This window comes from Castor canadensis, chromosome 7, assembly GCF_047511655.1.
Source record: "Castor canadensis chromosome 7, mCasCan1.hap1v2, whole genome shotgun sequence".
Taxonomy (NCBI): domain Eukaryota; kingdom Metazoa; phylum Chordata; class Mammalia; order Rodentia; family Castoridae; genus Castor; species Castor canadensis.
In genome coordinates, this window is record NC_133392.1 from 38,483,672 (window position 1) to 38,511,371 (window position 27,700).

Sequence of the window (27,700 nt, forward strand, 5' to 3'; positions counted from 1 at the left end):
TCGGGGACTTCACCTTGAGCCACTCCACCAGCCCTATCTTTGTGAAGGGTCTTGCAGAACTATTTGCCCTGGCTGGCTTCGAACTGTGATCCTCCTGATCTCTGCCTCCTGAGTAGCTAGGATTACAGGCATGAACCACCAGCACCCAGCTAAGAAATAAACATTGCAAAGTAAAAAGCTCACAGAGGGGCAAGTTTTGGAAAATATAAATCATGATTTTTCGCTTATAATCCCATTAACTGAAAAAGTCAAAAAGTCTATACTCTAGGGCCAGAGCTAGAAATAATATACAATGGTCATGTTTTTAAAATAAACTATTGTAGGATCCACAAAGTAATAAATTATATAACCAAAGTAACCCAATAGTAAGGAAAGTATTTTTCTTTCGGTGCTGGGGATTGAACCCAGGACCTTGTATATGTTTAGCATGCACGCTACCACTAAGCTTCATCCCCAACCCCAAAAATAACCTTGCCTGCCTCAATTGTGCTGGTGGCTAGAGTAAAGAAGAAAAGATTTCCTGAAAATAGTGGTCTTTGGCATACCCAATTTACAGTACTATACTTATAGGTGCTAGAATATTGTATGTTTAGGTTTAATTATCTGGAAAGTTACAAAGACTTTTTACTTTACACCACTAATTAAAATAATTACCTGCACTGTTGGACCTGAGGATAAGTTAACAAGGATGAAAGAAGAGTCATAATACTATTTGTTGAAGCTGTTAGATCATCTAATTCCAGAAGAGCATCCCACAAGGTATTTATAATGGAGGGTACCTATAAAGTTAATTTTCAAGCAAAGTTGTCAATTTTATGCAAAGAATTCACAAGTCCTGCCAAGTTATATCCCAACGATCATCACTGAGTCAACAGCATATACAATTCCAATGAACTTGAACAGTGCCATTTTTAAACAGTTAAGGAAGAGAAATTATTTGCCATTAACAGTTCTCTATCCCTCTTTTTAGTTCCATTCAACTCTATTTTGTCACTTCCTTCCTAACCACATTACTGGTAGGCAGGAAAATTCAGAAAGTAAAATAGCCAATATTCTTTTATGTAAAAAACTAAACTTTGAAAATAATACTGAATAGAGTTATAAGATACATCCCTGTATATAAAGTAATTTGTGAATTTTAAATGATACCAAACCCTCATGGAAAGACAAATTTAGTTTTTGAGATCATAAAATAATGTTGGCTGCATTTTTAACTTCATGTTCTGGATTTGGTAAAATGGAACATCAGCTATATCTTAAAACAGTCACTTCAAAAATAGAGATGAAATTAAAAAGTCAAAATTAAATTTAAAAAAATTCTTACCTTTCTAAAACTAAGAATTAAAATAAAGAAATGGTTATTTTCTTTTCAAGGAACTTCTCTGCATATTATGTACAAAAAGGGGAAGTAGATAACAGACACAATTCACTCTTCCCCAACAATATATAACCAAGATTTCATGCATTGGAAAAATGACTGTCACAAGAAAATTGAGAATAAAGGAGAAAAAAGTACTTGATGTTCTTCCTAACACTCCATGTCCCAAATATAAACATGCTCTACAGGAAAAAAAAACATAAAGAAAACTTAACTTACCTTTTGTGTTTGAAGATAGACAAGACTTTCTACTACTGGCACTAATGATGCTGCAGCAACAGCTCTGACATCATCATCAAGGTCCTGGAGCCCTTCAATTATTCTAGTTAAAACTTTAGGCAATAAAGTACTAATGACATCCTGTTTAAAAAAAAAAAAAGAGTACATCCAAACAGATTAACTTTCTATAGTACATTTTGCTTTGTTTTGTTTTGCTTTTTGTGGCACTGGGGCTTGAACTCAGGGGCTTCACATAGAGCAACTCTGCCAGCCCTCGTTGTGATGGTTATTTTTAAGACAGGGTCTCATAAACAATTTGCCCAGGCTGGCTTTGAACTGCAATCCTCCTGATCTCTGCTTCCTGAGTAGCTAGGACTATATATAGGTGTGAGCCACTGGCGCTTAAATATTTCTAAGAAATTTGCCATACAGAAGCGTAAACTTCAATACACACACGCATATATGTATTTATTTCCAAAAATCACATGAACAGAAAAGAAAAATAACATCACTGGAAGATTACATAAATAATCCCATTTGAGAAAAATTGCAATACCTTCAAGTATTTTATTACTGAATGTGACTTAAATATCAGAACATTTCCTAGGTGAGACTATCAAATTTTCTTTGTGAACCTTCTGTGTAGAAACTTAGCTTAGATTATTCATCAATCCCACTGATGACCAAAGCAGATATTTAAGAAGAGAAAAAGAAAAGCCTTATCTGTCCCCTCACTATTTCAATCTAACCTCTTTTCATTTCCCCTAATAGGACTAGCCCCCAGAGGCTATTCCTATATTCATATACTAGGAATTGGTCTTGCTATGAAGCAGACACAGCTTTTCAAAAATTAGTAAGGCATTTTCATTTGCATGAAATCTACATGCAAATCTAGCCTCTACATTGGCTAGATTTTGTTTGCAGGGATGATACATGGGGAGAGGGTACTAAAAAAGCCAGGAAACACAAGGAAGGAATCATAGAGGAATAAGAGGAAGATAAGCAGAAATCACAGGGGAGTATTTTGTTGCTGACAGTTTGAAAAAAAAAAGGAAAAAAAACTTTAGAAAACTTCAAAAGGCTGTGAGCTACCCTTTAAGGGATCAAAAGGGAGGTTCCATTCTTATTTGTAATGAGCAAAAGAGAGGAGAAGTTGATCCAAAGCATTAAATATCCATAATAATAAGTAAAATAAGCAGGCCTAAGGGCCTCACAATGCTGGCCCCCAGTCTGGGAATTTTCAAGGAAATTATACTGATAAGAAAAGGTTCAGTCCTGGTTTCTCTAGCTCATTTATAATCTCCGTTATACTTCCACATTTCTTCACACACTCTGCTGGCACCATTATCTCCAGTATAAAAAGCAACTGCTTGTGAAGTCGCTTGTCAGGAGCTCCAGGGGAAAGCAGAGATAAAGAAAAATGAGATTTTTTTTATTTGCATCTCATAATGGAATTCTGAACCAATCTTTTTCCACAAAAATGTTATATGTGGTCATATACCACTCTAAGATTATATAGCACAATAATTTTTTTAAAAAAATTAAGCATTCATAGTTTAGCAAGATTTCAGATGTTATAAATAATAACATTTGTAGGTCAATCTAGGAAACCAATTCCTAGCCATGACATAAGAAATAACACATCAAGCCAGGTGCCAGTGGCTCACGCCTATAATCTGAGTTACTCATAGAACAGGGATCAGGAGGATCAAGGTTTAAAGCCAGCCCAGGCAAATAGTTCGCGAGACCCTATCTGGAAAAAATTTTTCACAAAAATGGGTTGGTAGAATGGCTCAAGGTGTAGGCCCCAGTACTACAAAAATAAACAAACAAATAAATAAAAGATGGCTCATGCTTGTGATCCTAGCTACTCAAGAGGCAGAGAGCAAGAGGGTCATGGTTTGAAGTCAGCCCCAGCAAAATAGTTTGTGAGACCCTATCATGAAAATACCCAACACAAAAAGTACTGGTGGAGTGCCTCAAGCGGTAGAGCACCTGTCTAGATGAGGCCCAGAGTTCAACCCCAGTACTGCCAAAATAAGAAAAATAGAGAAGAAACAGCATATCAATGTTTTCAATACCTACTAAGAGAACATTAATGCTCCTAAGTAAGACACTATGTGTACATGCATGTATTTTCATCCCAGATGAAGTATAATAATATAATAAACAATGAACTATAAGACATGACATCAAGTTTCTATTTTTGATACGAACCCTAACTAGTTTTATAACCTTGAGTATCTAACTTTTCAGAATTGTTTCCCATATGAAAATGGTAAGGGTACTTGTAGTTTTATAAGACTTCTCTGTTATAAAAGATAAAAGAAGAAAATATTGACCATTAATAAGAAAAGTACATGATTATATACGTTGCTTGGTGTTACGCTTCCTGCAAGTTTCCTGAGGTACGTTTCATGTCTACTTCTGCTGTATATATCCTGCATAAATTAGAATAGAGCCTTATGGACTTCATAGCATATATATCCAAATTATGAAGTGCACTGAATTAATTGTGACTACAGATTAAAGAAGCAAAAAGGCAAATTATGTGAGTATCCATCTTTCTTTTTTTCTCCAGTTTTCTGGGACAGGGTCTTGAACTGTTTGTTGATCCTCCTGCCTCAGCCTCCCAAGAGCTGGGATTATGGGCATATACCAAACATTTGGGTTGCTAACCATCTTTTGATTTGTAGTAAAATTCTTATGAGTACCATCTATGTCTATGAAATTGTCTCACGAAGGTAAACCTAGAAAAATTGGCTTACCCTAACAATCTAGGGCCATTTTGTATAATTAGTGAAAATAAACTAACAGTTTATATAATTAGTGAAAATAAATTGACATATGCTTCAAAAACTCAAGTACTTACCTGACGAACTGCCAATGCATATTTTATTCCTAGGAGACCACCATGTCTAACTTCCCATTGTTCTTGTGTAAGTAATTTTAGCAGCACATCTACAGTCTTATGAACTCCTGTTTCATTCATGTGTTTTAAAACCACACCTAATGTTTGAGCACAAGTTTCACGAACTGGTGCTACAACCTACAGAACAGAAAGAAAAAAAACCACTTATTTTGTAGAACTTGAAATCTGATTGGGCAAAGTTTCATTTCAGTGGATACTTACTTCATCAGAAACGAAGTCCCCAAATCTGTCCAATGCAAAAACACAAAGGAGTCTAATAACTAAGTCTTCTAACCACTCTTGATGCTGCTGAATCATCTATGAAAACATAATCATTTTTTGATAAGAAAGATGTCAGTCTGTACTGCAGCTTGGGGGCATGGGGATAGAACACCTTAGGTCCAAAATAAAAAATTAAATACTGGGATAGACTATTTTTAGCTGAATGAACAATAAACCAAAAGCTTGAATAGTCCCAATTACGATTGTTAAAATTAACCATGTCTTCTTTGATGATTAATCTGATTAAGATTCAAAATTCTTAAATTCATGAATTCTATTACTAGTACTCCAAGAGAAACTAACTACTTAAGATTGCTCTGACATCAAGTATACCTGTCACATATCTACAATCTATCCTATTACCAATGTCTCTTGCCACCCCAGTCATGTTGTTCACTGACCTCTCCACTAAGCATCTTATTCATCTTACCCTACTTTCCAATTCATTACATCCTGCCCAAATACTTTTGTTTCTACAACTATTTCCATCTCAATGTTTCTGAACATGTCTTTCTCCTAAACTCATTCTTCCTATGTCTGTAATAGACTTTTTCCTTATGATTCTTGCTTTAAAAAAATGAACAAACAAAAAAACTATTTGTTTCTCCCTCTTACTTACCTCTTATTTCTACTTCAAGGATCATACTCTTGTTACTTACTATATTGGAAAAAGAGACCAGTTACTAAATCTTGGCCACAATCATAGGTCTAATACACTAACCTCTTCTAAAGTGCTGTCTCCTATTTTACCACCACTTTTCCCATGAGCTTTAAGAATTTCCCTAAGTCCAGTGCCTGCCCCATGTCGAACCTAAAAAGAACCAAGAAACAAAAATCAGAGATTGTTTAAAGAAATCATATTAACTTTTCTTCAATATAAAAAAGGAATATTGCATTTTTACAACACTAAAGTAAACTATGTGGTACCTTACAAGAAATCTTTTGGTTATGTGAAAGACCACAATTTGTGTGTGGAATGTTTTAAAAGCCAAGCAAGAAAACAGCTTATCTAAAATCCTTCTGAGATAGAAATTCACATGGCTGCCACTCTCTATCCTCTATCTGCATTTAGCACTATCCATAGCAAGGTAGAGGAAACAATCGTATATTGTTCTCTGAAGCCCAACCACCAATATTTTAGAAATACAGGCATCAATAATTAAGGTCCAAGGCTGCCAGTGGTAGGTACCAAAAGAAGACAATTCAAACAAAATGTCTCATCACTAACACTTTACTGTAGCCCTTGGATAAAACACCTTTTTAGAGAAGGTGAGAATACTTTCACTTGGGGGAAAAAAAAAAAAAGCCATTGACACTATAGTTGCTTATTCAAAATCTCACTTGAGCTAAGACTTAAATAATTTTACAGAAAAGTACATCAAGGAACAGAAATGCTGCCAAAAGGTATCCAAAGCAGGGTACCATCATCCTCCCCCCAGTCCTCTCAATGCTAGGGATAAAACCCCAGGGCCTGACATATGCCAGGCAAGTACTCTCTATCAATGAGCTACGTCAACCCCAAAGCAGTTGGGGAAAAAAAAAAAAAAGTATCCAGGGGCCAACCAAAGGGAGACAGAATGGTTTTGAGACTACCAACCCACAAATTCAAGCAGAGGCTTCACTTTCACCTCTCTTATATATTCTTCCAAGAAATACTTCTGAAGCGAAAAGGCTGATTTGGAAACTGTTGTTGCCTTTTTGCTTGTTTTTGTTCTCCCTCATCCCTAGGTACTGAGGTTTGAATCCAGGACTTTATTAAGCATATGCTCTACCGCTGAGCTACGCCCCCTGCACCTGAAACCACTGCTCTTGATCAATCAAAACTATCTATTTTCAAAGGAAAGGAAGCAATTTTTACTGGCTGGGAGAAAAATGCAAGCCTTTAGATTATAGCTGAATGGATGAAAAGAAATAAAATAATTTACTTCAGAATGATTATAATGATAGGAAAGGTGAAAAAATCAGTCTAAAATTTCTACTTAGAAGGTCAATGATACTATGTGCCCAGAGTCCTAAAAGGGACACAAGGAAAGAACAGGGACCCTGAGATAATATACTGTTCTTGACATTATTCCCTTCATTAGCACAAAAAACAGAGTTGAGACACTGTGAGGAAGATGTCTTACCTCCCAGGAGGGATTAAAAAGGTCATTGCAAAGTTCTTCACAAAAGCTTTCCAAAGGCCATTCATTTGTCTGAATAAGAAAGACATAATTACTACTGGTTCCAAGGGTTTATTTTATGCTAACAATTTAAGTAATTCAATAAAGTACACTGACTTGCAGCTCTAGTAGTACCAACTAAGTTTTAAATTTTTTATGTAAGATCTTTTCCTGATACAAGAGTTTTACTAATAAAATTTTCCCAATTGACAAGTTATTCATCACTCCCTGACACATTACTTTGAGAAAATTATAAATAACTAAAATATACCTCTTCAATTAAGGAAGAACTGTCTGGAATATTATCAATCAGGACTTTGGAGTCATTTGGATTTTGATTAATAACAACATTTGCTATTTTCCGTCTCTTTTCTTCTGGCTCCCCATCAGTGCTATCATTGCTTATAATAAAAAAAAAAAGAAAAGAAGTCACCATTCTGAAAAGTGAATAAAAGATAATGTGAACTACAATGGATGTAAGAGAATCCATCATTTAAACAAATGTTTTACCATACTTTGCTTGTACAGCTTATTTAAAAATCTCATGCATCAAGTAACTAAAATTTACTGTTTAATATTTTTTGAGCAAACTATATTCCACTACTTTGTTAATCAGCAGATGTTTTCTTTCAATCTGGATTTCAAATCTAACATAGCTTTTTTCTTTTTTTCCTCAAACAGCTCTGCCTTTTTAATTTTAAATTCCCTCACCCAATAACCAAAATCTGGCCCAACATAACACTAACTTTTTTAAGCTTTTGTACTCTGAAGAAAACTAATATACTGATTAATATAATTTAATCTTACCATTTCTTGAAAAATACAAAGATAATACAACTAGCACACTGAAAAAGTATACAGAAAATTGGAGAATGTGTTATGACTTAAAAATAAAAAATGCCACAGCTGGCCTAATAATATATTAAGAGGAAAAGTAAAACTACTGTTGTTCAAGCTGGGTGTGGTGGCTCACACTGTAATCCCAGCACTGGGAGGCTGAGGCAGAGAGATCACAAGTTTAAGACTAGCCTGGGCTACATAGCAAGACCCTGTCTCCAAAAAAGAAAAAAAAAAAAAAAAACAAAAAACCAGAAATAATGGCAACAACAAAAAAACTACTTTTATTCAGTATTAAAAGGAAAAATTAACACATTTTAAAGTACATAAAGCCTTATTTTCTTTAACTGTCTCCTTCTCTCTCCATTTTAATTGTGTGATCTATATGGCCAACTGTTTTTTCCATAGGTCACAAAAGAAGTTTAGGCTTCCCTAACCTCATCCCCTATTCTTCTCTCCTTAATTCTCTCCAATCTAACTACATTGGCTGGTTACATTACATCCTTAACCTTGTTAGGCATGCTTCCACTTCAAGGTATTTATTTTTATAATTTTATTTGGAAGGTCTTTCCCTAGATATTCAGAGCTAGTGACCTCACTGCTTTCAGATCTTTACTCAAGTCACCTGTGTGAAGCCCCTCAGACCATCCAGTCTAAAATTTCAAACTCTACCCAAGTTTCACATGTTCCTCTTTATCTTTTAACCTTTATCATTAGTATGAAATATATGTACATATATACATGTACATGTATACTTATGTATATATACATACGTATGTATGCACATATACGCATATATATATACATATATACACACACACATATATGTACAACATATTTATCTTATTCCACATCTCTTTAAAATGTTATACTACAAAGGCAAAAATTCTCATCTATTATAGTAACTAATGGATTCTCTGAGCCTAAACCAGTACTTGTCATATAGAAGATATTTAATAAATATTTTTGCAATGAGTGATTCATAAACTCTGAAAAATAAGGGCTAATATTTTGAACATTCAAATCTTTGGGCAAAAGTGTTTATATGAATAAAATCTAGTAGGAACACTTATTGGGTTATTGCAAGTTAGAAACCCTTATCCAAAGTGCTTGGGACCAGAAGTATTTCTGATTTTAGAGTTTTCTGACTTTTGAAATATTTGCATAGACCTTTATTGATTGAAATTCCAAATGCAAAAGTCCAAAATCTTTGAAATCTGAAACATGGGTTCAAAAAGTTTTAGATTTTGGAACACTTTGAATTAGGGATGCTTAACCTGTATATAACCCTAGTAAGTGTTCACTTTGAAACCCTTATAGTTAACAAACTCAATAAAGAGTTTATACTTTAAAAAAAAAAAAAAAAAAACCCAGCTCCAAATTTCTACCATGTAGTTGCTTATTATTTATCCTCCTTGTGCAGTTTTGAAACAAATGCCTAAAGACTTCTTAGGTTTATACAAATGGAAAGAACAACAACAACAAAAGTACCATCATCTCTATCATCTGCAGCAAAGACCTAATTGGTCCAGCATCATCCTATAGTCAATTTAGCCCATACTATAATCCTTTCCTCTTAACTACTCCCTGCCTACTTATTTTGTTCTCTTTTCTATTCATGGGAGACAGTAAGAGACGGTGTAGGTTTTTCAACATTTATTAATTCATCATTTAACATTTCTTGAATACCACTAAAGATTCTGATTTAATATGAATGGAGAGCCAAAACTCTGTACTTTAATAAGCCACTGAAAAAGGTGGTTTTGAACTACCCTTAGAGGCTTTCTAATCCAAGAATCTAAAGACAATGACTTTATCTACAGAATTCTTTTCTACAACAAAAGTAGGCAAGCCTGAATTATTACCTGTCATTTCGTATAGCCCCCAGCCTAGGGAACAGGTGGTATAACTCCCTCACAATACTTCTCATTTTACTGATGTATTCTTAACTTGCCATCCTTAGATCACCTCTGAATTTTTTCTTTACTTTTCTCCCTTTAATCCACTCATCCTAGCTATCCAGCCCCTGTTTCTTGACTATTCCATGATTAACCATTTATACTTGTTCCCTCTGCTTGGAATGTTCTCTCCTTTATAATCTTCAGGCTTCATTTGGAACCGATAATGAGTAAGGAAAAAATAAAAAATCTGTTCATGCGGATCTTGCTGGGGAAGTGGTTTCAGTCCTTAATTACACAAATACTCTTTATAACTTAGCAAGATAATCCAAACAGTACTACTCAGCTAAACAAAAGACAGCAAAATGTTTTTATAAATCAAGCAGACACAGATTTAAGCCATACAACATTACTGTTTTAAGTTAATAAGCAGAAAGATTACTACCTCTTCTCATTAGCTTCTACTGCATCCCTGGATCTCTGTTTTGCAAATAACTTGGCCATTCTTTTAGCTTTGTTCTTTTGTCTATTGCTCATTCCTGCTCGAAATTCTGAGTCAATCAATTCTGCTGCCTGGAGAGTCTAAGAAATAAGGAGAAAAAAAACTGAGTTGAATTGTTGAGGTTAAAATAAATACCTATAGTCTCTGACTCAGTAGAGGACTTAAGAGTATAAATTTTAGTATATATATAAATTAATCACTTTTTTTTTATAGCCTTATGTTATTCTGTTGTATGGCTGTACCATAATTTCATCCTCTTCTGCCTTCTTCATTTGTCCAACTTCAAACAGATATGACTTTATTTCTTAACTTTTTTTAAGCCACAGATGTGATACAAATCAATGATTCTAACAGCAAGAGACCAGTTTTCAAATAACCACAATACCACCTAAAAGTTATATGAATAAAGAATGTCAATTAAAGAAACTGAGGATTAAACCCTGTTGAAAATAATACAAACAGTTACTAACTTCAGCCCACATGCTCCTTTCCTCTTGAGCTCTTACAGCCTACTTGCTTTGTTCTCTTTTCTATTCATGGGAGATACTATAAAGATGTAATAGACTGGGTGTATGGTACAGTCTATAGTTCCTACAACTTGGGAGGCTGAGGTAAGAAGGTCACTTGAGTACAGGAATTTGAGCATGGCCAACACAGCAAGAACTGTATCTCCAAAAAAAATAAAAAAATAAAAAGCATGATAGAAATGATTTAAGGCCAAGCCTAAAAATCCTTTTGGGGGCTGGTGGAGTGGATCAAGAGGTAGAGCACTTGCCTTGCAAGCATGAGGCCCTGAGTTCAAACACCAGTACTGCAAAAAAAAAAAAAAAAAATCTTTCTGTGCCAAACTGAACTGAAATTTATACTTCTACAACCAATAAAAGTTACTAGTGTGGATGTTCTGCTAAAGTCTTGATCCAGTAACCATTGGCATAAAAGCAAGAACTAACCTTAAGCAACTTCCCCTAAAGGTCTTGACATATAAGGCCAACCAAACTTGGATCTGGCAAACCCCAAATTGGCACTTCACATTCCATAGCCAATTATTCTGGTGTCTATAGCCTTCTTTGTTTAATATGCCTGCCCATTCTCTTACACCATGGTTAATTAATCATTATGTTATCATACTGCTCATTTTTATTCTCCTTTATTTTATCCTCTTTTCCTCTTTATCTTTTATTTACATCTCATGTTTCCCATTCTACCCAACTTCCTTCCATTTCTTTCTGGTTATCATTATATTTCTGCCTCTTTATACTCCCTGTTTTTTCCTTCTGCTATCTACCATGTATCTCTTGTCTGTAAAAGTTATTCATCATCACATATCCCTGCCCCTACAAAACATACTTTAAAAATTCAAATGGTATAAAGGACAACTAATATAAAGGCAAACAGAACCATCCTCCATTAAGCCAAGGGAAAGGAAAAAACAATGCCAAGATAAGCAGGAATTCTTAGTAGAACCCCTAAAGCCCTAAAAGAATATTGTGGAAAGGAGTAGGGGGAAAGAATACTAAACCCCTTGAAATGTAGTATTTCACCTGTATGTGAGGAGAGAGTCACAGCTTTAACTAGAGCTTCAAAAGAATCTGCAGCATAAAAGTTAAGAAGTACATATGCATCCATTGAGAATTTAAACAAAAGAGAAGAGAAAAGTGAAACTATGATAGTCACAAAATTAAATAGAACGGATTTGTAGGAAAAGAATGCAGTCAAGCTGGGCATGGTGGGCATAGTGTGCATGCCTGTAATCCCAGCACTAGGAAATGGAGACAGGAGGATAATGAGTTCAAGGTCAGTCCACTTGCCGTGTCTTAAAAAAAAAAAAAAAGAACAGAAAAGAAAAACAGAATGTGGTCATTCTGTATATGAAGTGGGAAAAGATCAAAATGGCGTAAATAGACACTCATAAACAGTGTATGTATAGAAAATTTCAGGAAGGATGCACAAGTCACTTTAAAAGGGTTGCCTACAGTACATGAGGAAATTTGTTCCTGAATTATTAGCAAGACACTCCTTTTACTCATATTGTATACCCTTTTTTACTGTTTGGAAGTGTTTTTTGGTCATGTTTCTCAATTAAAAGAATGAATCATAGTTACTTTCACTCTTCCAAAAAATTACTTTTACCTTCAAAGAACAAAGGAACAGGCAATTTGAGCTACGAGGTTCTTTTAATACCAGTTGGGACTAAAATGTCTACCACAGCTTTTATCTAACAGTCCGATGGCTAGGAGGCTGGCTGATTCTCTGTAGAATCTGTCATCAGAATTCAGTTTATGAAAACACTGAATTACAGTACCACTAAGCGCTGAGTAGAATTAAGCATAGAATTTTTGATAAAAAAATGCAACTGTATAAACAACATGAAGCAAACCCTGTGTTGTTTCTTGCAAACAACCAAACAAATATTTTACCTACAGGTTGTTTGTTTATAAGGGCTGCTGAAGTCGGAGTATAATCCAAATCTTCATCATTAAAGAGTTCTTCAGTACTCATTCCAATTGCTTCTCCCATATTAAGGCCAAGTTTCTTCTGCAATAGTTTTCTTTGGCGTGCTATCCTCTCTTTAGGGTCCACTTCACCTTCAGACAGAAAAGAAATATATTTCCTCCAATCAATTAAGAAACTTTTTATTAATGGGCTGGTGGAGTGGTTCAAGTGGTAGAACGCCTGCTTAGCAAGCAGGAGGCCCTGAGTTCAAACCTCCAGTGCCACCAAAAAAAAAAAGAAACTTTTTATTGTGCAGATCAGATTCCATTAAAATAACTTCAAAAAAATGAACTATTAAAACGTCTTAACAACAGTACCAACCACACAATAATTTCAACATTCCATAAACTCTACGGCCTAATCATGATTGAAAAATAGTGTTCTCATGTGTAAAAATATCAGTTTTCACTGAGATTCTATCATTGCCCTACTGTTAAATTCATCTCTCTCTCTCTTTCTCTCTCTCTCTCACACACACACACACACACACGCACACAATTCTGTGGAAATAAATCAATCTTACTTTGTAGTTACACTTTATATCTTCTCTGAAAGATCTTACCAAGCTATAAAACAAAATCTAGATTTTTATTTGACACACACAAAAAAATCAACAAATAAATGTTCATTCCAAGTACAGCCTTTATGTGTTCTGAAATGGTAAAGCCATAACAGTCCAAATATCAAAGATAAGGAAATAATAGTAGCCAGGTTTTAAAAGTCTCAAGTAAAATCCTCCAGCATTCAGTGGAAAAGAGCAAAACAGAACACAAAAGAGGCATTATAAAACTTGGCTTTAAAACACCTAAGTTATGAAAGAGGGAAAAGAGGATTCTCTACATTACTGCAAAAATTTAATCTTAAAAACAAAAATGGAAGCATAGAAGACTGAATAGTCAAAGTCATTCCTAAGCAAAAAGAACAATGGTGGAAATATCACAATAGCTGACTTCACATTATACTACAGAACCATAGTAACAAAAACAGTTCAATACAGGCCCAAAAACAGACACATAAACCAATGGACTAAAACCACACAGTTACAACCACATACAAAGGTGCCAAAAACCTATATTGGAGAAAAAACAGCCTCTTCAACAAATGGTGCTGGGAAAACTGGGTATCCACATGTAGATCCAGATCTTTTTACCCTCTACAAACAAACATCAATTCAAAAATGATGACAGATCTTAATGTAAGACCTGAAACTTTGAAACGACTACAGAAAACATTAGGAAAGCACATGAAGATGCAAGCACAGTCAACAACCTTCTGAACAGAACTCCAACTGCTTCGGAAATCAGAGCAAGAATTGATAAATGGGATAAGTATCAAATTTAAAAGATTCTGCACATCAAAGCAAACAACAAGCAGAGTGAAGAGACATCCTACAGAATGGGAGGAAATCTCTGCTAGCTATTTATTGGACAAAGGATTAATGTCTAGAATATATAAAAAGAGTCCAAAAAATTAAACCCCAATAGAACAAATAACCCAATGACTTAAACAGTTCTCAAAAGTACAAATGGCCAATAAATACATGAAGAACGTTCAACATCTTTAGCCTTAAAGGAAATACAAAACCAAAACCACACTGAGATTCCTTCTCATTGCAGTCAGAATGGCTAGCATCAAGAAAACAAACAATAGCAAGTAGCTTAACCTTTGAAAGGCAGTTAGATAGATGCTCTGGGACAGAAGATTAAAGCAACAATTTTAATAAATTTCAGGAAGTGGTCAGAGAAGGGGAGGGGGAAGTGGGAGGGGAAGTAGAAGGGGAAGAGGAAGGAAAAGGAAAAGAAAGGAAAGGAAAGGAAAAAAAAAGAGGGCTGGAGGAATGGCTCAAGTCTACCACTCTGCTACCAGAGTGCCTGCCTAGCAGGTGTAAGGCCTGGAGTTCAAAACCCCAGTCCCACCAAAAAGCAAACAACAACAACAAAAAAAACACAAAGAGAAAATGCTGACAAGGATGTGATGATAGGGAGAATGTAAACTAGTATAGCCATATGGACATCAGTATTGTGGTTCCTCAAAAAACTAAAAATAGAACTACCATATGATACTGCTATACTGTTCTTGGGCATGTACCTGAAGGAACATAAGTCAGTATACAATAGAAATATCTGCACACTCATGTTTACTGCAGCACTATTCACAAAAGCCAAGCTATAAAATCAGCCTAGGTGCCCATCAAATGGTGAATGGATTTTAAAAAGGTGGTATATATTTATAATGGAATATTATTCAGTCATAAAGAGCAAAACTGTGTCATTTGTAAGAAAATGGATAGAACTAGAGATTATCATGTTAAGTGAATAAGCCAGACTCATAAAGACAGTATCTCAAACTTTCTCTCATATATGGAATCTAGACCTTAAAAAAAAAAGACACAAATGTAAAAGGGGAACTGTTTGGTGAGGGGAACCATTAGGAGGAGGGGTAAAGAAAAGGGTGAATATTAATGAAGTTCATTAAATGCAGGTATGAAAATATTAGGAGACACATTAAAACATAAAAAGGGGGGATTAGAAAGTAACGGGGGGGGCAAACACAATCAAAGTGCATTATATGCAGGTATGGAACTATCACAAGGAAACCTTTGTACAATTAAAATATGCTAATCAAAAACAAATAAAATGATACACTTCTAATAATGGCTCAATAAGCTCCTCTTAGACTAATACTTTGCAGGTAAGAAATTCTGGTCAAAATGTTTTTGTTTTTGTTTTTAAACTACCTGAAGGCACTGGAAAGGGGTCAAAAGTAGGCATTTGCATGTAAGATTTGTCAACAATTGCAAGGAGGGTATGGCACTGAGTGAATTTCTTTTTGTAGCTTTTAGCTTAAAGACACCCAGTTCAAGCAATGTGAGACAGAAAAGGCTTGGATTATAAATATAGTCTTTCTTGTTTGAAAAACTGTAAGAAAAAGACTATTGCCAAATAAAAAAAAGAAAAACTAAAAGTAGAATTACCATCTGATCAGCATTTCACTTTAGGGTATGACATACGCCAAACAATTGAAAGCAGAAACTCAAAAGAGTTACTTGTACATCCCTGTTCACTGCACCATTATTCACCACAGCCAAATGTGGAGTCAATACAGGTATACATTGATAGATGAAAGGACAAACAAAATGTGAAATATTTATACATGGGTGATTCAGCCTTTAAAAAGATAGAAATTCTGCAACACATCACATCATGGACAAACCTACAGAACATCATGCTAAGTGAAATAAGCCAGTAATAAAGAAGACAAATACTGTCTAAGGTATCTACTTTTATGAGCTATCTGGAATAGTCGAATTCAGATACTTTGGATGCCCAAGCAGTCAGAAGAGGATCCCTTGGTTTGGGGGAGGCGGGGGGGAGGAGATGGTCAACTTCAGAGACAGAAAGTGCTTGCCAGGGGCTGAGAAAAGGAGAAATGGGAAGCTGATATTTAATAAGTATACTATTTTAATTTTGCAAGATGAAAGACTACTGGAGACTGACTGCACAACATAGTAAATGTACATAACACTATTGAACTGTATACTTAAGAATGGTTAAGATGATATATTTTATTTGATACGCATTTTACCACAACTTAAAAAAAAAAACCTGCCAGGCATAGGGTTCATACCTATAATCCTGGCCACTGAGGAAGCTGAGACAGCAGGATCACAAGTTTGAGACCAACCAAGGCAACATGGCAAGACTCACATCTCAAGGAAAAACAAACCAAAAACCCTAATATATCTCATAATAGCAATAAAAAGTATGTAGAAAAGATAAAGTGCTGCTATATGCTACAACATGGATGAACAATAATAAACTATGCTAAGTAAAAGAAGTCAGTCACCAAAGTAATCACGTTATATGATTTCATTAATATGAAATATCCGGAATAGGAAATCCATAGACAAAGGGAGACTAATGGTTGCTTAGGACTGTGAGGAAAAAGAAAGGCAGTAGAAGAATAAAAGAGTTGTAACTAAAAGACATGGGGTTTCTTTTTGAGGGGATAAAAATGTTCCAAAACTGACTATGGTGGTGATGTTCATGAATACATAAAGACCACTGAATTGTATACATCAATTGGGTAAACTATGTGACAAGTGAATTTTATCTTAATAAAGTTACTTGAAAATTTTTTAGAGATTGCTCTGCTGAGGAAGGAAAAACACTAATATCCCAAGGTGAACACTAATGGACATAATCCCAATATACTTACATACAACCCAAAACTGTTGCTCCCATTCCAAGGCGAGCCCTATTAAGAATGGGAAACAATCTACACAACATATTGAAAGGAAACCCAGACCAGCAACTATACTAATCATCCATGGTCATGCATATATGGGAAGAGAAACACAGATCAGCAGATACTCAAAGATAACCAAAGTACAAGATTTTAAATGAGCACTGTTCGGCAAGGTGTGTCTTATCAATACTAAAACACTGAGTTGTTAAGAAACAGCGGTTTCCAATCCTAGTTATATATCAGAGCCACCTCCTACATAGCTTTTCTTTTAAACATAATTTCTTACAGTTCTCCACAGATTTATGAAATCAGAATCTAGAGGATAAGACCTCAAAACACATTTTTTTTTTTTGGTAGTACTGAGCTTTGCACTCAGTCTGACCTTAAATGGGCAGGTGCTCTACCACTTGAGCCACATCTCCAGCTGTTTTTTTGCTTTAGTTATTTTCAGGTAGGGACAGGTCTCAGACTGCAATCCTCCTATCGACAGTCTCCTGCATAACTGGGATAGTGCCACCACACCTGGCTTATTAATTGATTTGGAGTCTCACTATCTTTTTGCCCAAGCTGGCATCAGATTGCATCTTCCCTTCCCAATCTCCATCTCCCAAGTAGCTGGGATTATAGGCCTGAACTATCACACCCAACCCCACCAAACACACTTTTTCAAAAAGTGTATTCTAGAAAAGCGCCAATGATTTCTCCTAACAGCCGTAAGTACTTTAGTAAGCCTAGAAAGTCACTGTTCAGCAATAGCTTTTTCAAGTCAGAAAGTTTGTTTTTGTTTTGGCAGCACTGGGATTTGAACTCAGGGCCTCTCACTTGTTAGGCATGTGCTCCATCTCTTGAACTACACCCCCAATCTCCTCCCTACCCCTGGCCCCGTATTATCTCAAACTGGAAAGTTTTTAAAGAGTTCTACTTCCCTCATCACTTAAGCAAATCATCCTCTTAATTACTCTCCAAAAATAATTAAACTAGATTTTTCAATACATTTTATATAATACGTGAGAGAATGGCTTTTGACAATTCTTTTAAGATGAACAAATTGACCATTTCAAGATTACAAAGCTAGATGTGCTCTGAATGATAATTTAATTAGCAACAAAACAAAGCCTTGTCTAGTTTTGGTTTTTAGTCAAAGGACAAATTATTGACTTACAGAAATCCGTTAATATCATCAATAACTTTTTCCACTCAAGGCATAATCTTGAATGGCAAAAACATTTACTTTTCTGTGATTAATTTTTTATTTGGCTTCTTTTTTTTTTTTAGCAAAGAGGGTCTACCTATCTTGCCTAGATTGGTTTCAACATTCTGGACTTGTAAAGCACCAGTGGTTCATGCCTGTAATCCTAGTTACCAGGAGACAGATATGGAGGATTGTGGTTTGAAGCCATCCCTGGACATATAGTTCATGGAACTCTATAGGGGAGGGGAAGTTGACCATCACAAAAAAGGTCTGGTGGAGTGACTCATGCAATAAAAGCACCTGCGTAGCAAGCATAAGGCCCTGAGTTCAAGCCCCAGTGCCCCCATAAATAAATAAATAAATAGATAGATAAAATTCTTGCGGGGGGCGGGGGGAAGAGGGTAGGGTAGGAGGGGAGAGGTGGCCCAAACAATAAATGCATAAATGCATAAATAAATAAAAATCCTGGGCTAGGTGATCCTCCAACCTCAGCCTCTCAAGGAGGAGCAGGGACTACAGGTGTGCCCACCACCCTCAAAATGATTTATTTTACATCCAGACAGATTCCGTAAGTTTTAAGATAATTAGCTATCCAAGTTTTCATTTTAATTCTTAGTTTTTGCTTTGGACACCAACATGAGTAGACCCAACAATATTAGAAACACAAGATACAATTACAACAATACCTGATTTTTCATCCTGGACTTCAAATTCTGCACCAGCAGACCCCAAAAGTGATGCACCATGTTGTAACAATCTACATATATCGAATCTGTCAAAATTTAATCGATCTGTAGTAGATGAATCTTCCATAGAACTTTCTGAAGTAGGTTCTATATAAGGTTTAAAAATATTAATTTGATCAGATAGTCAAAGTGCAGAGTGAAAGACAATAGCATGTCATTATTTGCATGTGTGGGTGACATAAGAAAAGCAAAAGTATAAAATTTAATAAGGATTTATTTATGGTCAGTTCTTAGTTACCTGTGAATGAATTATTAAGTTGGTGAGTCCCCTCTATAAGCTGTTAGAATGTTAGTGGGTGGATAATTGTTTCCAACTAAGAAAACGGCCAGAAAGGCAATGTTTTTGACATCATAACAAGTTCTGAGGGAGGCCATGTCACGCAAAGGCATGCACACCCAATCACCATGCTTATGAACCAAAAAAGGATCAAAACACAATGTTAATGAAGACAAGCATCCCTATCTTGAAATACAGTTACATATGCTGTTTCCATTTACTGTTGAAATGTTTGAAAACACCAGGTAGCAGCCTGAGTTTATTATAGTGTTAAATTGGAAGACAAAAATATGCACAGAATATATTCATTAGTAAGTAATAAGTATCACCCCTTCCTTTACCAGAAGAATACCTAGATACCCATTTGACAGTACTCACTTCCCCTACTTTAAGCAAATTGTGATCTTGTGATATAACTGCTGAACCTATATATCCACTGAAGCCAAAAAATATCTACAAAATGTTCTGTATTCTCCCAAAAGTCAGTTATAAACATTAAAATACATTATAATTGCTCAATGACATAATAGTTTGTTAGCTAGCATAAGCATGTAACTCATCTGTAAACTAAAGTATAATTGCTTAACTTAAAGGGAATTCATAAATATTTTAAGTTTTCTAGTGGTAATAATCTTACTATAAATTTTAATGCTATTGTAAGTAATTTAGTATTTTTTTTTTTTTACAAAGGAATCTTAGAGAATATGCCAAAATAAGCAGAGATAATGAGCTGGAAAAAAAAAAATGTCTCTCTTCTAAAACAAGTTACACCTCATCCTGGTTATATATTTCAGTTGACAAGAAGACAAATTAACACAATAACTCAAAATAATAAGTGCCAGCAAATAAAAACCCAAACTTTAGGCACACTAATATTTTCACTAAAAGTGACAGTGTTCAAGTGACTTAAAAATGAATCTAATTGCCTATATTAAACTTTCACTTAGGAAATGCTTATTGTATCTTATGGAATAAAGTATTGTCCAATTTTAGAATAAAAAAATAAAGCCAACTAAGATCTTTAAGGTGGATGCCATGGTTCACGCTGGGAGGCTATAGGAGGAGTGAGGTCCAAGGCCAGCCCAGACAAAAACACTTAGTCAGGGGTGGGAAGTAGCTCAGTGGTTTAGCATTTGCCTAACATGCATAAGACCCTGGGTTTGATCCCTAGCACCACAAAAATAAATAAATAAAATATGTCAGGCATGGTGGTATATGCCTGTAAGCTCGGCTAAATGACAGGTATAGGTAGGAGGACCCTGGTCCAAGGCCAGCCCAGGCAAAAAACACAAGACCCTATCTGAAAAATAACTAAAGTAAAAAGGGTTAAAGGTATAGCTCAAGTGGCAAAGCACTTGCCACAAGTTTAAACCACAGTACAGCAAAAAAAAACAAACTCTAAAGTAAATTTGTGATTTATTTTGTCCTCTGACCAAAATCATATTAGTATAGGTGACACTGTGTTGCCTGATTCTACAATAAAAAATAATTAAGATAAATACAAATAATAATATTTTGCTAACTAAAATGTATACATTATAGCTTTTTAAAAGCAGGGATTTGTTTTTAACTATCATTACAGGAAATCAGAAAATAAATACAGTTTATCTATACACGACATCTAAAGAGCACAACAAAAAAAGATCTGGGCTGGGGGTGTAGCTCAACAGTAGAGCACTTAGTTAGCATGCACAACCTCTGGGTTCAATCCCCAGCACTGCAGAATAAAAAGAAAAATCTCTTAAGACTTACTCCTCCAAATATCCATACATAAAGTATGCTTAGTGATGAAAATCACCTTAGACAATACAGTTTCCAGACAAAGTTGTACCTCAAAGCATGAAAACTAAGCCTTTAAACAGAAGTTATCAAAATATAAACTGCACATTATAGTTAATTCTAGCACCTTGCTTGGCTCTTGGCACTGGATTCCACTCAGGCACGTTTTTCACTATAGCTTCAACAGCCTGTCCTGCCGCAATCCGGGTATCCCAATTTGCACTCCTTAAATATATCAATACCTTAAAAATTATAAAACAAAACAGTTATTTACACACCAAAAAAATGTTTGCCCAGGTTAGCCAGAACAGATACAAATTAATTTGTTTTAACTTATAGCAGCCCTCCAAATACACACAAAATCCCTTAGAATATAAGCATTTATAAAATTTTATCATTCACAGAAAGTATTTGCCATCTTTAAAGAGGACAGAAGAAACATTTGCTAGTCAAGCACTCTACCACTTGAGCCACTCTGCCAGCCCCTAGAAACTCTGATTTTTTTACAGTATGGAGTTTGAACTCAGGGCCTACACCTTAAGCCACTCCATCAGCCCTTTTTTGTGATAGGTTTATTCGAGTTAGGGTCTTACAAACTATTTGTCCAGGCTGGCTTCAAACCTCGATCCTCCTGATCTCTGAACCTTTTGAGTAGCTCAGATTACAGAAGTGAGACACCGGTGCCATGCCAGGAAATTTTAATGAAAGAATATTAAAGAGCATCTAAAAAAAAACCAACTATTTAATACATTAAAAGTACATATTAAATACTTACGTCCCATTACTAAGTGGAGAATTATAAATATGACCAAAATAAACCCCAAATCCTTAAAAAGCTACAAGCTAGTAGAATGAACAAATAAGCTTAGCAAGGTTGAAAAACATGAAAGTAATATACAAAAATGAGATTTCTATATATTAAAATCTGCAGAAATTAAAAAAAAATCTCATTTGCAATAGCATCAGAAAGTTGAAAATACTTAAGAACAAACTTGATAAAAGAACTGTAATGTTTGTACACTGAAAACTGTAAAACATTTAAACTACTGTTAAAAAATACAAACTCTCAACCTCCCTTCAAGGTCCAGAAGACTTAATATTGTTAATATAGTAATATTCCTTAATATATAGATTCAGCACAATTCCTATCAAAATTTCAGCTCGCTTTTTTTTTCGCAGATACAGACAAGCTAATCCTTATACTTCATATGGAAATTTGAGACCCCAAATCACCAAAACAATATTGAAAAAGAATAGTAACATTAATAAACATACCCTTTTTTAATTCCAAACTTACTTATAGTAATCAAGACAGTGTAGTACTAGCAAAATAACAGAGAGACTAATGGGATAGATTCAAGAATCCAAAAATAGCCAGGTGCCCGTGTTCACACCTATAAACTCAGGAGACAAAGATCAGGAGGAGGACCACGGTTCAAGGGCAGCCCAGGCAAATAATTCGACCCTATCTTGAAAATACCCAACACAAAAAAAGGGCTGGCAGAGTGGCTCAAATGGTGTAGCAAGCATGTGGTGCTGAGTTCAAACCCTAGTACCATCAAAAAAAAAGATTCCAAAAATAACCTTTATGTATATGGTCAGCTGATTTTTAACAAGGGTGCCAGGAAAATTCAGGGGGAAATACTATTCTTTTCAACAAATGGTTCTGGGAAAACTGTGACAGTCAAACATAAAAGAATAATGCTGAACATCCACCTCACACCAAAATTAACTCAAACAATGGACCAGAGACCTAAAACTATAAAACATTTAGAAGTAAACAAAGGGGTAAATCTGTAAGACCTTGGGTAAGGCAATGAATTCTTACATGACATCAAAAGCACAAATGATTTTTTAAAAGTAATCTAACTTAATTAATATGAAAAACATTTGTACTTCACAGGATGTCATTAAGAAAATGAAAACACAATCCACAGAACAGGAAAAAATGTGTAAATTAGGTATTTGATAAGAAGCTCATATTCATAAAGAACCCTTAGTGTGGGCATACTGGGTCATGCCTGTAATCCCGGCTACTCAGAAGGCAGAGGCAGAAGATCAAGAGTTCAAGGATACCCCAGGAAAAGTTAAGGAGGCTATCTCAAACACAAAAATATAAACACAAGGGCTAGAAGTGTGTCAAGAGGCAGACTGTTTGCCTCCTATGAAAGATGCCCAGTACTGCAAAACAAAACAAATAACAAAAAAAAAAAAAAAAAAAAGAAAAGCAAAATCTTACTCCTCACTAACAAAAGGATAAATAATCCAATTTAAAAGTAAGCAAATTTTCCCATATACTGGCCAGGACTGGGTATCAACAAATGTTTGGAATTTTGCTGTTTTTGATAGGTGTAAAACAATATTTTTGTATTTTTGATTGTATTACTTTAATTATGAAAGAGATTTGGCATTGTTTCATGTTATCTGGTCTATTTATAGGATTTTTAAATTTTTTTTTTGGTACTGGGGCTTGAACTCATGGCTTCACACTTGCTAGGCAGGCACTTGCAGCTTATTTCTGTGGTTATTTTTTGAGATAGGATCTCACTTTTTTTTCTTTTTTGGCTCAGGCTGGCCTCAAATCATGATCCTCCTGATCTCAGTCTCCCACGTAGCTAGGAATATAGACAGGTGAGAACTACCAGCACCTAGTTATAGTTTTGTTGTTTTATTTTGTTTTAATAAGCAACTGACCTGTCATAACCATTGTTCAATGACTTAAAAGTCCTCACCAAAATTCATGCTGAAATTTAATCACCATTGTGAGGAATTAACAGGTGGGACAAGTAGGCTAATGCAAGAAGATCATGAATTCAAGAGCAGTCTGGGATATGTAACAAATTTCAGGCCCGTGTGACCTACACAGGGAGATCCTGTCTCAAAAACAAGTGTGAGGGGGTAAAGAAGAAAGAGGTGGGACCAGAAGGGACCTAATAATGATTAAGTCATGAAGTCTCTGCCCTTGCCTTAGTGAATGGGCTACTCTATTCATGGACTAATGGCTTATATGGAGAATGAATATGTTACAAAAGCCATTAAGCTGTCTCTTGGAGGTACCCCTCTTGCCAAATGATGATGCCCTGCAACTCCTGGGAACTTTGCAGAAGACAGCAAGAAAGGTCTTCACCAGATGTAGACTCCCAATCTTGGACTTTCCAGCTTCCAAAACTGTAAGCTAAATAAACCTCTACTCTTTATAAATTACCCAGTTTGTGGCATTCAGTTATAGCAACATAAAAAATTGTATGTAAATTTTCATAGCAGTATTTTTTATAATCTTAAGAAGGTGGAAGCAATCTAAATATCCACCAACTAATGAACAGCTAAGATGTAGCATACTGTATATGCATTGTAAATCCACAGAATGGATTGTTTGGTAATAAAAATGAAATAATAACACAATACAACATGAACACATTATTTTAAGTGAAAAAAAGCAGTCACAAGAGATCATATATTGTATAATTTGTTTTACATATAATGTTTAGAATAGGCAAATCTACATACAAGTTAGTTCAATGGTTGCCTAGACCTCGGTATAAGAGGGGGAATAATGGAGAGTAACTGCTAATTAGTAAGTATGAGGTTTCTTTTTGTGGTGATGACAATGTTTTAAAATTAAGATTATGGCCATAAGTGCTGTACACAATGGTAATATATTAAATACCAGTGAACTATACACTTGTGGTATGTAAACTACATTTCAATAAACCTGTTAAACAAAAAATAGGAAAGTGGCAAGAGCAGAGAAAAGAGGAAAGGAGGCAAGAGGGTACTTTAGATAAACTGTCTCTTTTAGAATGATTTGATGGTAACCAATGTGCTGAGGTCTGAATTAAGAACAGAAATCACTTAAAAGGTGAGAAACCTTTTCTCAGTTCCTCACAGACAAGTCCTATTCATTGTTTCCAGTTTTAGATTTTTCAGTTCCCATTTCTTCCCTTGGGATAAAGAGAAGAAATGCATGCATATACCTCTCTATCTCCCAACCTTACTGACAAATATAATACTGCCTAATATGCATTCTTTTCCATTCTGAGAATGGGGAGCCTGTAGATATCAAATCAGTCTCTCCAGCTACATCTTGGTTAGAAAGTCCTGATAATATCTAATTGGGGAGTATGTCAAAAAGTGAGTCATTATTAGCCCATACTGTATCAACCACACAATGCAGATTTGTTTATTTTGAAAAAGAACTTAGAATTCCTACTCCTACACATCATGAAGGACAAATGAGAATGAAAGGTAAGGGTCAGACTGGAAGAGAGAGGTATCTTGAAGCTTCCAACGTCTGAGCAGTCACATTGCTAACTCACCCTATCCTCTTACTTTCCTCTCACCATTCTCCTCCTCCCTCCATCCCAAGGTACTCCTACTTTACTTTGCATACCAGGGAATTCAACACAGAATTTGACAATTGCTACCATACAGGTATACTTGAACAAACCCATAGAGTCTAGCAAAAATACAACCATTTCATAAGGAAAGAACATACATGGTCTAGGACTACAAAAACACTGATCTACCAAAGCAGTAACCTTCCATTTTCAAATAGCTAATTACTAAGAATATGACAACTAGCTTCTCGTATGTTTCAATCATTACCTGTGAGTACTCATACATTTGGAAACTACAAACTATGATATAATTATTAGAAATTAAGAACAAGTTAGATCACTAATAAACCAGATTAACAACTTAGTTCATTACCAAATTGGGTCAGATTCAAATTTGTGACACAAGCAAAAGGTTTTATACTGTCAAATCCCTTAAACAATTAAACTTGATTCAAATAATACTTTGTCTTTAAAACAAACAACAAAGAAATGACAAATTTTAAAAACTGTTTGGAGGATTTAATGAAGCCAGGCGCCAGTGGCTCACACCTATAATCTTAGCTACTCAAGAGGCAGAGATCAGGAGAATCGAGGTTCAAAGCCAGCCTGGGCAAACAGTTCCACAAGACCTTATCTCAAAAAAACCCTTCACAAAAAAGGGCTGGTGGAGTGGCTCAAGGTGTAGACCCTGAGGTCAAGCCCCACTACCACAAAAAATAAAAAATAAAAAAAATTGTTATTTAACATGCTTTCTACCTTTACTTTTGTTTCCCTACCCACTGACAAGTCTCTACAATTATATTAAGAAAAAAAGAGTTCTTACTTTAGATAACAGATTATTTAGTTCATGAGGATGAAGCTTCACCACTTCTCCGAGTTGCTGTGCGGCAGCTTTTCTTGTAACTGGAGTAGTGCCAGTATCCAGTAAGATAAAAAGACGATCAAGCCTATAATAACAAAAACATAATGGTTAATCTGAAATGTTCTTGTTTTTTTTTTTTGGTTTTTTTTCCAGTACTAGGGCTTGATATCAGGGCCTATACCTTAAGAGCCACTCCACCAGTCCTTTTTTATGTTAGGTATTTTCGAGATAGGGTCTCACGGAATTAATTGCCCGGGGCTGGCTTCGAACTGCAATGCTCCTGATCTCTGCCTCCTGAGTAGCTAGGATTACAGGCGTGAGCCACCAGTGTCCACCTTGAAATGTTCTTGTTTAATCGTAAATTTGAGTCAGTAAATGTGTCAAGCACGTATAAACAAAAGACCTATGCTACAATGCCTAATTTCTATTCTTAAGGAAGAAATAACTCAAAAAGGGAACAAAGCACAGCAGTAAGAAAAGGGAAAGCATATTTGGGGAAGTAACATAGCTCGGTTGTAATTCAGGGTACACTTAAGAGATATAGCTACAGAAGTAGCTGAAGCCCTATCATGGAGACCTTCAAAGGTATAGTGTAACTATGAAAGTCAAGGGTCAAGAAAGTGACAGGATTAGCTAGTTGGGTGTGATGATAATACATGTATAATTCTCAGAAGGCTGAGGCAATAGGCTTACAAGTTTGAGGCCAGTCCAGGCTACATAACAAGACCCTGTCTCAAAAAAAAAAAGAAAGAAAAGAAAGAAAGTGATGGGACTGGAACTGTGTTTAGCAGTAATGTAAAGCAAGAAGTAAAACAGAAGGAACCTTTCAGAGAATTATAGGCTAAAAGTGCAAACCCGAACTAATGCTGTCAAGAAGAATATGAAGTTGGTAGAAGCTGGGCACCTGTGGCTCACACCTGTAATCCTAGTTACTCAGGAGGCAGAGATTAGGAGGATCAAGGTTCAAAGCCAGCCTGGGCAAATAGTTTGCAAGACCGTATCTCAAAAATATCTATCACACAAAATGGCTGAGGAATGGCTTAAGGTGTAGGCCCTGAGTTCAAACCCAGTACCAAAGAAGGAAAAAAAAAAAAGTTGGTATAAATTACGCAGAAGCAAAACATACATGGCATAGTAATTAAGTAAAATATCAGGTGTTGAAAGGACTGACTCTGAGATTCTGAATCTTAGAAAATGAAGATGTCATTAAACGAAATGGGAAGTACTGGAAGAAATGTTATGGGAAACAATGATAAGCTTACTAGTGACAGGGAAAGTTTAGCTAGGAGAGACCAAGAGGATAGGTAGAATCTAAAATTCAGGAGACAGTTGGGACTTAAGGTATGGAGATATGAATCATCTGTACAGAGGTGATAGATATAACAATAAATAATCTGAGTTTATAAAACCACACAGTATAATGGCCCAAATTATAGAGCTAGTGACTTGGATCAAATTCCAGTTCTACCATTTATGATCAAAGTTTGGAATAAAATCACAATGTCTCATAATGTCTTTACTAAAGTAAAGGGGTGGTAGGAGAAAACTGTCACTTTGTTTCTGGGATGTAGAATAAT

At 35.4% G+C, this 27,700-nt stretch overlaps 1 protein-coding gene and 1 non-coding gene across 3 annotated transcripts in view; both read right to left on the reverse strand.

The window, feature by feature from the left end:
- Positions 1-27,700, reverse strand: part of Btaf1 (B-TFIID TATA-box binding protein associated factor 1) — a 92,095-nt gene that overhangs the window by 53,027 nt on the left and 11,368 nt on the right. For both annotated transcript variants that reach the window (XR_002211976.2, XM_020157276.2), the window contains exons 2-13: positions 26,085-26,208; positions 21,052-21,166; positions 18,809-18,955; positions 12,611-12,774; positions 10,133-10,269; positions 7,224-7,353; positions 6,917-6,985; positions 5,512-5,601; positions 4,731-4,826; positions 4,470-4,646; positions 1,598-1,738; positions 655-779 (exon numbers count right to left, since the gene is read on the reverse strand). Coding sequence is in view for 1 of the 2 variants with exons in the window: in XM_020157276.2 (XP_020012865.2) it covers positions 655-779; positions 1,598-1,738; positions 4,470-4,646; positions 4,731-4,826; positions 5,512-5,601; positions 6,917-6,985; positions 7,224-7,353; positions 10,133-10,269; positions 12,611-12,774; positions 18,809-18,955; positions 21,052-21,166; positions 26,085-26,208 (1,515 nt within the window). In the remaining variant the exon portion in view is untranslated. The remainder of the gene's footprint in view (positions 1-654; positions 780-1,597; positions 1,739-4,469; positions 4,647-4,730; positions 4,827-5,511; positions 5,602-6,916; positions 6,986-7,223; positions 7,354-10,132; positions 10,270-12,610; positions 12,775-18,808; positions 18,956-21,051; positions 21,167-26,084; positions 26,209-27,700) is intronic.
- Positions 19,193-19,296, reverse strand: LOC141425393 (small nucleolar RNA U13). Its single transcript, XR_012450442.1, has one exon. It is a non-coding gene; the product is annotated as a small nucleolar RNA U13 (small nucleolar RNA).